The sequence below is a fragment of the Natrix helvetica genome (genome assembly GCF_964273705.1).
Source record: "Natrix helvetica genome assembly, chromosome: 7".
Classification (NCBI taxonomy): Eukaryota; Metazoa; Chordata; class Lepidosauria; order Squamata; family Natricidae; genus Natrix; species Natrix helvetica.
The window spans coordinates 63931736-63944855 of NC_138558.1; the positions used below are offsets into that span (position 1 = coordinate 63931736).

Consider the following 13120-nt stretch of genomic DNA (forward strand, 5'->3'; position numbering starts at 1 on the left):
TAGGTAGATAGAAGGAAAGAAAGAGAGAGAAATACAGTAGATAGGTAGGGAGAGAGAGAGAATAGGTAGGTTGGTAGGTAGAGGGATAGAGAGATAAATAGAGAGAAATACAGTAGGTAGAGATAAATAGAGAGATATAGAGAAATATAGTAGGTAGGAAGAGAGAGAGAGAGAGAGAGAGAGAGAGAATAGGTTGGTTGGTAGGTAGAGGGATAGAGAGAGAAATAGAGAAATACAGTAGGTAGAGAGAGATAAATAGAGAGATATAGAGAAATACAGTAGGTAGGAAGAGAGAGAGTAGGTAGGTTGGTAGGTAGAGGGATAGAGAGAGAAAAAGAGAGAGATAGAGATACAGTAGATAGGTAGGGAGAGAGAGAGAGTAGGTAGGTAGGTAGATGTTTCCAGGTGTATTTATCCATGTGCTGGAGAAGGAAATCGCTGACAATCTGTAGCACCTAAGTTTATTTCTGCTGGCACAGCACTTGATCAATGTAATTCTTTCCAAAAAGGGGAAAAAAGGTTTTTGCACTCTGCAAACCTCCCCAAAACAGCCCATTTTTCAGGAAAACGGGCCCGTTTTTTTAAAAGAAAGGCATGAATAGCCTTGGGGGGGGGGGGGGGCTTGCAGAGTGCTCCTGGGAGGAGTGCCCCCCCCCAAATGAGCAGAAATGGCCCGTTTTTCGTGAAAATGGACCCATTTTTTGTCAAACAAATTGCATGCATAGCCTTATGGAGGCTTATTGAGTGCTGCTGGGGGGGGGGGGGGCAATGACAAAAAACCGCCTGTTTTCTGCTCATTTCTGCCCTCCCCAGCACCCAGGAACTCTCTGAAAGCCTCCATAAGGGTATGCACAGCCATTTTGGTGAAGGGGCGGGGCTTCGGGAGGCAAAAAATGCTGTATTCGATATATAAGACGCACCCAGATTTTCAACCTCTTTTTAAAGGAAAAAAGGTGTGTCTTATACTCCAAAAAATACGGTCCTTGTTTCTCACTATCCTCCACATTTACATATTTCCAAACTAATCAGTTGCTAATTTTAACGCATTATCCCCATGCCATAGTCAGTGATACCTATTGTATTGTATTTGTTATTATTTTAAGTTCATAGGCCAGTATCCAAAGATGCTCCAAAGTGGAGGATATTCAAATTAGCTTTTGATTTGTGTTTCCCTAATACCTGTTTCTCCTCAATTCTTAAAGCTTTTGAAAAACCTCTTTTTAAACTGTTGAGAGTCAAGAGGCATTTGCTATTATGTAGCAGAAAAACACTATGGAATAGCACAAGCCGATAAGTATGCCTGCAATCTATATATTACTAAAACTCTTGCGTCCATTTGATTGAAAAGTTCAATTGGGAGAAACAATGCATGTAGAGAAACAGGTTTTTGAATTACTGTACCTCAGATGGGCTAACTTATATAATGTGTCCAATATTCTGGAAGATTCCTATAGCATTGAAATTTGGAAAAATTGTGATTGCTTTAGTGTTGCTGCACAACCATGATGCTACACTAATAGTCAGTGGTGGTCATGTGATTATAATTTCACATAACTGACAGCGCTCCCTGCCAATTTCCTACAATGAAGGTCAATGAGCAAGTCAGCAGGAAGCCACTCCTAATCTCACTGCTTTTTTTGCCCATCTGTGATCATTTTGCTTCTCTGTTTAGGTAAAGAAATGTCTCCGAAATGATGAGCCCACAGGTTATCTAGTAATAGTTTATCATTCTAAGCTTGACGTGTATTCATAGTGAGTGCTAAACATAGCTCTAAAGTATGATGTGCAGTTTGATTCTCCTGTGTGCTGCTTGGAGAGTCCAAGCATGGGTTAAATACAGTCTATCTGCCCTAGGACTGAGTAGATTTTTCTTTAACCATGCCTCCTTTGCCTCATTGAGGTCAGTTTAAAAACTCAGTCCGCTCGTCAGGACTAGTTTTGGGGAGCTCCTTTGTTAGATAGACTGGAACTCTCCAAGCATTTCACAGTAGATTTCAGATCTTTATTTTCAGTAGCATTTGTGCTTAGTGTAGATCAGAGTAGGCAATTAAAAGAAGAGTCAACTTGCCTTTAAAATACTGCTGAGGTAACTGTCAGGGATCCGACCTGCTGCTGGTCACACGGAGCGGTTGGAAAGGCAGAAACCACTTATCTGGCGGCTGCCGGTGAGTGCGGGGGCGGCAGGAGGCTTCCTGCGTGCTTTCCGCCCGTCCAAAGTGCCTGGGGCCTTAGAAAGTTGGAATTGAGCCCTGGTGAATGTGATGGCATTTTCTTCCTCCCAATGAGCGCATCAGACATCTTGGGAGCACCTTTTCGTGCACTTTTTCGGGAGGCTAATTGAGGCGCCTGTAAGCAACAGAAGGTCTGCTCTTTGCAGTGCGGAGACGCGGTGGCCATTTTAAAGCTTCTGTTTCTTTCGCCGGAGAAGCCTCAGAGAGCCTGCTTAATCACGCCCCATTACCTCAGCCACAGATCGGCGCTGGGGAGCGTCTGGTTATGTCCGGGGCTCCGCAGGGCTTCCCTCCCCCTCCAAAAGTTTATCCTGTTTCAGGAAGGGCGGTATTGGAGTGCTCTGGTCACCTAGCGACCCTCCAGCCTTTAGGCAGATCTGCAGGCGCTGCGAAGCCAGCTGGCCAGCACCGGGTGTCCTCCTATCACTGCAGCTTCAACCTTCAGCCAATGAAGTTCAGTACCTTCACCTAAACCCCAGCACCAGCGGAGATGGCAGATGAAGGTTTGGTGGAAATGGAGGAGCTGGCAGGGCCCTCTTCGAAGCGCAGTAGGCCAGATCCTCCATCCCAAGTAGGGAAAGGGTGGAAGGGCACTGAGGGAAAGAAATCCCATATTTCCTCAGGGAGCAAGAGCTCCAAGACACAGGCGGCCAAGGGCCATAAGACCTTAGGAGGGAGGAGTGATAGGCCCCAGGGCCAGGACATATCACTTGAGCACCAAACAGCTGTAATATGTTCCTCTCCTGCCAGGTCTGAGGAGAGGGAAACTCCCTCTCACCAGGGGGATCGGTCCCCATCCTTGAGTCACAGGGAATCTCAGATTGGGTCTCCCGAGGCCTCCCTGGGGTATCCAGATTCTCCTAGTTCCTCTATAAGGGCGGATTTGGAGCCTTTTCAGTGTATCCTGCCTGAGGAAGATTCCTCAGCCCCTGCTAGGCGCAAGCGACACCTGGGCTCCTCCAGGTCTAGACCTGCAGAGGACACAGGTCCGGCGCTGTCAGCTGAGATGAGGGAGGTCATCTCCCTTGCCATCTCCCAAGGCATTGCAGAAGGGATCCGTCAAAAGGAATTCAGAGGTGGCAGGCCTTCCAAGGCCGGTCATCATTCCATTGACAACAGGGATTGCACCCACAATTCCCCAGGTACCTCTACTACGACGGAGGCATCTGGCTGGGAAGAGGAGGCCGCAGACGAGTTTGAATTATCGGAGGACGAGGCTATGCCCCCCGATAAGCCTGCCTTCATGGGCCACTTCAAACCGTCTCTATTTAAGGCAATCTTGCACAAGGCCAGGGCTTCCGCAGAATTAGGTCTAACCGATCCTAAAGATAAAGCTGTACCTTCTACTTCCCAGGACCCCAAGCAGGGCCTCCTTAAGGAGAATGCTCCAGCTCAGGAGCTGATTCCGGTCCCCGACTTGTTCATGGATGTTGTCCAGCACCAATGGGTGCAGCCAGGTACATTGGCCAATCCCAGTGGGGGAGACAAGAATTTGTACTCCTCAGAAGCTAGGATGGAAGATATATTGAAGTTGCCAGAGGTGGATGCCCTGGTGGTCTCATTGACTTCCAGTTAGGCCCTGCCGGCAGACCTTCTAGACAGTCTCAAGGAGGAGGACAAAAGGGCGGAAAAAGCCTGCCATAAGATGCACCAATTGAACATTATGCAAACACAAGTAGTAGAACAAAGTGAAACTAGAGTCTTGGACTTTAAGAGAGCTAATTTCAATAAACTTAGAGAGAGCTTGGGAAAAATTCCATGGATGAGAATCCTCAAGGGGAAAACAACTCAAGAAGCTTGGGAAATTTTGAAAAATGAGATTACAAAAGCCCAGTCTAGCATAATACCAATGAAGAAGAAAAATAACAGCTCCCAAAATAAACCAGCATGGCTGCATAAAGAACTCTCTGACAAATTGAAAGACAAAAAAGTTAAGTATAAAAAGTGGAAAGAGGGGGACATAGCTAAGGCAGAATATAAGCAAATAGCCCGAGCCTGTAAAGATGAAGTAAGGAAAGCTAAGGCTCACAATGAAGAAAGGCTTGCCAAAAAAGTAAAAAAATACCAAAAAAAGCTTCTCCCAACATGTTAAAAACAAGAAAAAAGTTAAGGAAATAATTGGTCCATTGCTGGGAGAAAGTGGCAAGAAGGTTACAAGCAACAGGGAGAAAGCTCATTTAACTCATCTTTTGCATCTGTTTTTACACAAAGGGATAAAACAGTCCAACCTATCAAAAACAGCACCACAAAAATCAGATTAGGAACACAAATTGAAATAGGGAAGAAAATGGTAAGTGAGCACCTGTCTACCCTAGACGAATTCAAATCACCAGGACCGGATGGATTACACCCAGGGTTCTGAAGGAACTGGCAGACGAGATCTCAGAACCACTGAACTATATCTTTCAGAGATCCTGGAGCACCGGGGAACTACCAGAGGACTGGAAAAGAGCTGATGTGGTTCCCATCTTCAAAAAAGGAAAAAAAACAGATCCAGGAAACTACAGACCTATCAGCCTGACCTCAGTACCAGGAAAGATTCTGGAAAAGATAATCAAGCAACGAATTAGCGAACACCTAGAAGCAAACAAAGTAATAGCCAAAAGCCAACACGGGTTTGTCAAAAACAGATCATGCCAGACTAATCTTAATTGCATTCTTTGACAAAGTGACAAAATTAGTGGACCAGAGGAATGCCGTTGATATCGTTTACTTGGACTTCAGTGAGGCATTTGATAAGGTAGACCATAACCTACTACTAGATAAAGTAGAAGAATGTGGGTTAGACAGCATCACCACCAGATGGATTCATAACTGGCTGACCAACGGCACTCAATATGTAGTCCTCAATGGAACTGCATCTACATGGAGGGAGGTATGCAATGGAGTACCCCAAGGCTCTGTTTTGGGCCTAGTACTCTTCAACATCTTCATCAATGATTTGGATGAGGGAATAAATGGAGGACTCATTCAATTTGCAGATGACACCAAGCTGGCAGGAATAGCCAACACTCCAGAAGACAGGCTTAAGATACAGAAGGATTTTGACAAACTTGAACATTGGGCACTATCTAATAAAATGAAATTCAATGGTGAAAAGAGTAAGCTTCTACAAAAACAAAAACAAAATGTACAGGTTCAGTATAGGTGGTACCTTGCTCAACAGTAGTAACTGTGAGAGGGATCTTGGAGTCCTAGTGGACAACTATTGAAATATGAGCCAGCAGTGTGCAGCAGCTGCCAAAAAAGCCAACACAGTTCTAGGCTGCATAAACAGAGGGATAGAATCAAGATCATATGAAGTGTTAATACCACTTTATAAGGCCTTGGTAAGGCCACACTTGGAATACTGCATTCAGTTTTGGTTGCCACGATGTCGAAAAGGTGTGGAGACTCTAGAAAGAGTGTAGAGAAGAGCAACAAAGATGATTAGGGGACTGGAGACTAAACATATGAAGAACGGTTGCAGGAACTGGGTATGTCTAGTTTAATAGAAAGAAGTACTAGGGGAGACATGATAGCAGTGTTCCAATATCTCAGGGGTTGCCACAAAGAAGAGGGAGTCAAACTATTCTCCAAGGCACCTGAGGGCAGGACAAGAAGCAATGGGTGGAAACTAATCAAGGAGAGAAGCAACTTAGAACTGAGGAGAAATTTCCTGACAGTTAGAACAATTAATCAGTGGAACAGCTTGCCTCCAGAAGTTGTGAATGCCCCAACACTGGAAGTCTTTAAGAAGATGTTGGATAGCCATTTGTCTGCAACAGTATAGGGTTTCCTGCATAGGCAGGGGGTTGGACTAGAAGACCTCCAAGGTCCCTTACAACTCTGCTATTGTATTGTATTCTATTATCAAAACCATCCAAGTGTCCAGAAGATTATCCACAACGCGTATATGTACGATGCGACCTGGGTTGCCTTTTTGGCTTGGTGCAAGGAGTGTGGTATTGAAGACGTCTCTGCATCCATACCTCAAACTTCTGGACTTCCTTTAGGATGGGTCCTTCAGGGGGCTGGCTCCCAACACTCTACATCGCCAGTTGCAGCCTTGTCCACCATCCTTGCGAGAGACACTTCTCAGTCCCTGAGTTAACACCCTCAGGTCAAGAGTTTCCTGAAGGGCGCATCCAACATCCGCCCTCAGGTTATACACAGATATCCTTCCTGGAACTTGCCATATATTCTGCGAGCCCTGACGAATGCACCTTTCGAACCCATTCGAACTGCCAGTCTTTGTCATTTGACTCTTAAAACTCTCTTCCTAGTGGCGATTACTTCCGCTAGGAGGGTATCAGAGCTTGCGGCTCTTTCAGTCAGGGAGGAACTGTGTATAATACATAACGATAGGATCATTCTGCAACTCGACCCTACCTTCATACCAAAAATGAACACTCACTTCCACAGGCCCCAGGAGGTGATACTCCCCAACTTTTGCCATCAGCCTAAGCATCCTAAGGAGCGCTCTTGGCATAAGCTAGACATTCGACGAGCTGTACGTATATATGTTAAAAGGACCAAGGAGTTTAGGCGCTCCGAATCATTTTTTGTATCATTTCAGCCAGGGTCGCTGGGCCGAAAGGTCTCCTCTTTAACCATTGGATGTTGGCTGCGGGCCTGTATCAAAATGGCTTATGAACATCAGGGCAGGACCGTGCCAGGTCGAGTGACAGCACACTCTACAAGGAGTGCTGTCACTACAGCAGCGTGGGAGACCCAAGCTTCCATTATTGACATTTGCAGAACGGCTACGTGGGCATCTCCCACAGCGTTCATCAGGAATTACAAAATTGATACCTTTGCCTCAGCCTCAGCCTCTTTTGGAAGACGAGTTGTACAGAAAGTTGCCTCGGCTCCGGACTTTCTGGACACGAGTTCTTCCCTCCCTGGGACACAATAGCTTGGGTATGTCCCATGCTTGGACTCTCCAAGCAGCACACAGGAGAATCACCATTGGCTTACCTGAATGGTCGTTCTCTGGGGCACTGCGGCAGAGTCCAAACCCGCCCAGGGTTTAACTAGGTGTCCAAGACTCCTTATCACGGTCAAGAATCCTGTAGGGTGTCCTGCAGCGGATAAGACCTACATTTTTAAACTGACTTCAATGAGGTAAAGGAGGTGTGGTTAAAGAAAAATCTACTCAGTCCTAGGGCAGATAGACAGTATTTAACCCATTCTTGGACTCTCCCGCAGCGCCCAGTTTATGACCGTTCAGGTAAGCCAACGGTCATTTTCTGTCAGAATTCAAAATATTAGTAGTATGAATAGAACAACTATATTCACATGTAACTTAATATTGCTTTCCAAACTGAACTACTTGCATAAACTTTATAGCCACTCTGGAATTATTGTTTTTTTCTAAATTGTGGGGGTTGATTAGATCTACAATATCAGAACTGAACAAATTTGGGCAATCACTAGATGAAGCAAAGTGAAACTTATTTGTAGTTAGCATCTGCTTTTTTGGAAGCCAAAAATAGTGCAAATAGTGTGTGTGTGTGTGTGTGTGTGTGTGTGTGTGTGTGTGTATGTGTATGTCTGTGTACATATACTGTATTGTGCAGTTAAATGTTATATATAACTATAGATGAACAAGTGATATAATTGAAAATCAGTAAATCAGTTCAAATGTTTGCAAGTGTTTGAGATTGTAGCTTTGCTGAATAGCCTTAATTGCATAAGAAGATCAAGATCAAAACCTTATTTATTTTAACTGAAAATATTTATAGTACACTCCTTTCAGAAGTGCACAATTAAGTGGAGAAAATCAAATAGCAGTGTCATAACACAATAAAAAATACATACCCATATGGAATGCCCACAATCAATCAATTAGAGCCAATGTTGCAATGGGGTTGATTTTAGTTTGTTTCATCCCATCCAGAATCTGACAGCTTCAGGATACCTGTTCAGGCTTTCTACAGCATGTCTGGCTCAGTTCGGAATGATGGTGTATGGATATCATCAGCATACTAAAGTCACTTCACTTCAAGATGACAGCAACTTCAGATAGATGTTAAATTGGAGAGATCCCTGTGGCATCCCACACAGAAGCAACCAAGGATTCAAGTTCTGTTCCTCCATATTTATTGACTGCAACTGCTGATTCAGGTAAGAATGGAACCGCTGTAAAATGGTACCCCTGAGTCCCAATTGTCATAATCAGTCAGTAAGATATCATAATCGGTGGTGCTCAGTAATGCAAAGAAATCGAAAAGGTCCAAAAATGCATTCTATTTAAATTAGATAAACTACATCATCTACCCGAGCAACATATTTTAAAAATTGTATAGCTAGTGAACCGATATATAGAAACTTAAATAGCTACTTCAAAATAAACCTTCTAAAGAAATTTCATTTTGTTAAGTAGGCCTTTCTTGCTATAAGTTTAAGAAACAAGATACATTAAAATGGTCATGAGATTGCTATAATTTCTCTGTGGCAGAGAAATAGTTGAGACTTTTATATGTAGAAGGAGAATAAATGGGACGGGTGTGGAAAAAGTAGATAATTTATCTCCATTTTAGAATATGGAATTAAATTATGGAATTTAGAGGCAAAGGAAAACATTTCTACACAGACTCCACAGTTAAGCTGTGCAGTTCCCCTTCACAAGGTTTAGTTATGGCTGTCAACTTTGATATTTTTTTGTATTTTTAAAGTGATATTAAGATTAAAAGGGAACACCAGTTGCTGGGAGAATATAAGTGGTGCTTTTGCATCTGATTGGTAACTACAGGCACAAAATACTGGATGAAATAGTCGATTGGTCTAATCCAGCTAGTATTTCTTATGTTATTAAAGTATTTTGTTACTATTATTATCATTATGATTAATAGTGGATGTTGCTCCTTTAGTTTAAAACATTAACTTTTTTCTGTTTTGTTTTAAATAGTAATATGCTAGAATTTAAAAGAACCTCTATGGGCAATATATTCTGAAGACACCTTTCTCTCAAAAATTGGCCCTTCTGTAATCAGTCTTTGTAGAATATCGCCATTTATCATCCAGAAAGGAACACACGGTAAAATATTGCAAGTTTAAATTTAAACCATAATTATGATATGTATCTATAAATAAGACTAGAGACTGGGTTCAGGAATCTAGTTCAGGTATGCGGAGCATCATAAATGGGATTTTTGAAACTTTTTAAAATAGCTAACTTTGATATGTTGTAAGAAATTGATTTCTTTTTGGTTTTTATGGTGGCACATGCTGTGGCATTATTTGGTGAGAAAGGGAGCTATATTGAAGATACCGAAGCTAAAAGGCTCTTGAGTGTTTGGAACTTAATTACATGGGTTGTTGGAATCCTTTATAAAACAGAAGGAATAATTGCAAATTCTATTTCCTTTTATTTCCATTTACCTGAAGATCAGAATTACAAATGTCTACCACAAGACTAAAGTATGATATGTTATGTTCCTTACCATAAGTACCCATAAAATGAGCTCCATTGCAGACAGGTAAGTTATTTTTTAATTTTAAGTTTATACTCTTAATGTTACCTATGTATTAATTGAGAATTTCAAAGAAAGACAGGTGAAAAAATTATCTTCTATTTGTTACAAATCAGTATTAAGTTTTCACGTTATCCCAAGATATGATTGATACATGAGTGTGAACTAAAAAAAAGCTTGGTAAGAATGTGGTGGGTGTATTTCTTTTTGAATTGTTCAAATAGCTGCATCATTTGAAGTGAAATGCGGGGGGGGGGGGCGCAAACAAATTTAATTAATTAATAAATACTGTACATAACTGGTTCTGAATTACCGTATTTTTCGGGGTATAAGATGCACTGGAGTATAAGACGCACCAAGGTTTTGAGGAGGCAAATTTTTAACAAAAGTAGGTAGGTAGATAGAGGGATAAAGAGGGAGAGAAAGAGAGAGAAATACAGTAGGTAGGTAGGTAGGGAGGTAGATAAAGTGATAGAGAGAGAGAGAGAAAGAGAGAGAAATACAGTAGATAGATAGGGAGAGAGAGAAGAGGGTATAGGTAGGTAGGTAGAGGGAGAGAGGGAGAGAGAGGGAGAGAGAGAGAGTAGTACGTAGATGTTTCCAGGTGTATTTATCCATGTGCTGGAGAAGGAAATCCCTGACAATCTGCAGCACCTAAGACATGTTTCTGCTGGCACAGCACTTGATCAATGTAATTCTCATCAATCACCCTAACTAAAGAGCTTTCTGGAAGGGGGAAAAAAACGTTTTTCCCCTCAGCAAACCTCCCCAAAATGGTGCGTTTTTCGCGAAAACAGGCCCATTTTTTAAAAAAAACAAAGGCATGAATAGCCTTGGGGGGACTTGCAGAGTGCTCCTGCAGGGGTGGAGTGGAGGCCAAAAACGAGCAAAAAAACGGCCTGTTTTCCGTGAAAACGGGCCCGTTTTTTGTCAAAAACCCTGCATCCATAGCCTTATGGAGGCTTATAGAGTGCGGCTGGAGGGGGGAATGGCCCATTGTTTGCTCATTCCTCCCCAGCCCCCAGGAGCTCTCTGAAAGCCTCCATAAGGGTATACACGGCCATTTTTCTGAAGGAGGTGGGGCTTGGGGAGGCAAAAAATGCTGTATTCGATGTATTAGACGTACCAGATTTTCAGCCTTTTTTTTGAGGAAGAAAGGTGTGTCTTATACTCCAAAAAATATGGTATATCTGCTTCTAGCTATGTTTTCATGATTAGCCCCAGTCTGCAAGGTTATTGTTTTCTAGAACCTGCTTTTTTTTTTTTTTTTGTAGAGATGATGGCAGCATTTTCGATGGTCTCGTGGAAGAAGATGACAAGGATAAAGCAAAGAGGTTTGTTCTGTGAAAGAGTAGCATGAAACCTCTTCATTTGTGATCAGGAGGTGTATTTATGCATTGTAATTGCATTCTGTATTAAACAAAGACAGCCTTTTGAAGCAGTCTCCAGCAAGGTGGGGAAGATTGTCGAAGATTGCCTGGAGATGTGGAAAGTAAACGAGGGATTGACTGGAAATACTATCTTTTCTTCTTCCCCTCCCATTGTTGTCAATGTGGAAATGGCACTATCTGTCTTACCAGAAACAATGAGTAGTAGTTTATTTATTTTTTTGAAAAATTACTGTAAGAAAAATGCTGAGGAAATCACATTTTTTTTCATTTTATTCTCAAGAAGATTCCAGACTTCTACATTTTTTACAATTCTTGTATTTCCATTTGTGCAACTATTTAGAAAGAAACTGGTTCTTTTTAAAATTAAAGTGGATATATCAAGGCAATTAGTGTGTCTAAAGCAAATATTTCAGCTCCATTAAAAAATTACATTGCTAACGTTTTCACATAAGAACCGAGGTGGCTCAGTGGTTAGGATGCAATGCTGAAGGCTACTTCAGCTGACTTCTAGCTGCAGTTCGGCAGTTCAAATCTCAGTGGCTCAAGGTTGTCTCAGCCTTCAATCCTTCCGAGGTGGGTAAAATGAGAACCCAGATTGTTGGGGGCAACATGCTGACTCTGTAAACAACTTAGAGAAGGCTGTAAAGAATATACCACCACGAAGTGGTATATAAGTAAGTGCTATTGCTATAATTATTTTATACTCTGTCTTTCAGTCTGAAAAGCTCGGAGCAGCTTGCATAAGATCACCAGACCCTACTTATAAATTTAAAAAATACAACATACATGGAAAGATGGATGGAGAGGGGAAAATGTAGTTAGAGCACTAATTTGTAGGCTGTGGAGAAGTAGGCTGTTCAGAGATATCATCCCCTCTTTTCCTGTACACCGCTTGGAGAGTCCAAGCAATGGTTAATTCAGTCTGCTTGCCCTTAGGACTGAGGAACTATTTTTCCTTAAGCCACACCTCCTCCTGGTGTGCTCAATCCCCCAGAATTCTTCCTCAGTCAGCCCGTTTGGACGTATTTAGTTAGAGCTCTGAGCTAAATTGATCCTTTTTTTGGCTTGGACTCTCTAATTGCGTTTAAAGTTTTTTCTCTAATATTCCCCAACCTCGTGTGACGTTTCTCTCTTCAATTCTGCGACTTTCTTCAGTAGAATCTGCACTTGAAGGCCAGGAGGTAAGCTGGAAGGTGGTGGGGGGTGCCCCTCAGCCGATCCTCTTGGGACGGCTTCGGAGGCCTGCCGCTTGTCGTTTAAAACGGCGCGGCTGCAGCGGCGAGGTTCCTAAGTCCCCAGGCCCCTCGTTTGTTATTTTAGTCGAAGTTTTTTCGCTCCCCGGCCTGCTAGAGGACCTCTGCCGCAGGGAAGAGTGGGCGATCGTCGCCATTGCGAGGCGCGTTCGCCCCTCGCTCTCCCTTAGCCCCACGCTGTTGCGGCGGCCATTTTTAGGCGCGAAAATAGCGCGCCCAGCCATGGCCGCCATTTTGCATCAGCCTCGTTGTCAGGAGGCCGCTGGAGGTGGCAGGACCTAGCAAGGGTTTCTCGGGCTAGGATCGCCACCTTCGCCCTTTGTCTATTTTTGTGAGCGGCGCTGGTTCCTGTGCCATTCCAACGGTCATCATACCGGCTCAGGGAGGAGGCCTTAAGTAAGCGCAGGCCTAAAGATTTTTTCTATAGTCACTCTCCTCCCTGCTTCTCCTGCGGAGCCTTGCACCTCGGTGCAGGCCCCAATCCTACCCCTGGGCCTCCGACTGGTGTTAAACATGGGATGATTTCATTGTATTGATTCGATTAATTGTATATATGGCAATTTTAACGATTCAATTCGTTTTGTTTCCCATTACAGCAACCAGTCTATATCTATCCTTCTGCCTTATCATAGCCTTGCTCCATCTTGTGTGGTCATTGACTATGGACCTGCCCAGTCCTCCCGATTCCCAAGACGCTAGGCCGAGCCTCTCGCAGGCCCCTAGCAAGGGTTCCTCCTCTTCGGGGAGTGGGGGTGCGGGCAAGAGTGGTGGGGGTAGCTCTGGGAAAC

The 13120-nt window shown here is 43.3% G+C and overlaps 1 protein-coding gene across 7 annotated transcripts in view; it reads left to right on the forward strand.

Moving 5' to 3' along the window:
• CLOCK (clock circadian regulator) overlaps window positions 1–13120 on the forward strand; it is a 70149-nt gene that overhangs the window by 15435 nt on the left and 41594 nt on the right. For 6 of the 7 annotated variants that reach the window (XM_081959452.1, XM_081959448.1, XM_081959454.1 and 3 more), the window contains exons 2-4: window positions 8113–8339; window positions 9603–9694; window positions 10963–11022. In XM_081959452.1, coding sequence (XP_081815578.1) covers window positions 9648–9694; window positions 10963–11022 — 107 coding nt within the window. In that variant the 5' untranslated portion in view covers window positions 8113–8339; window positions 9603–9647. Of the gene's footprint in view, window positions 1–8112; window positions 8340–9123; window positions 9253–9602; window positions 9695–10962; window positions 11023–13120 lie in introns of all 7 variants that reach the window. The other variant, XM_081959451.1, reaches the window with a different exon arrangement.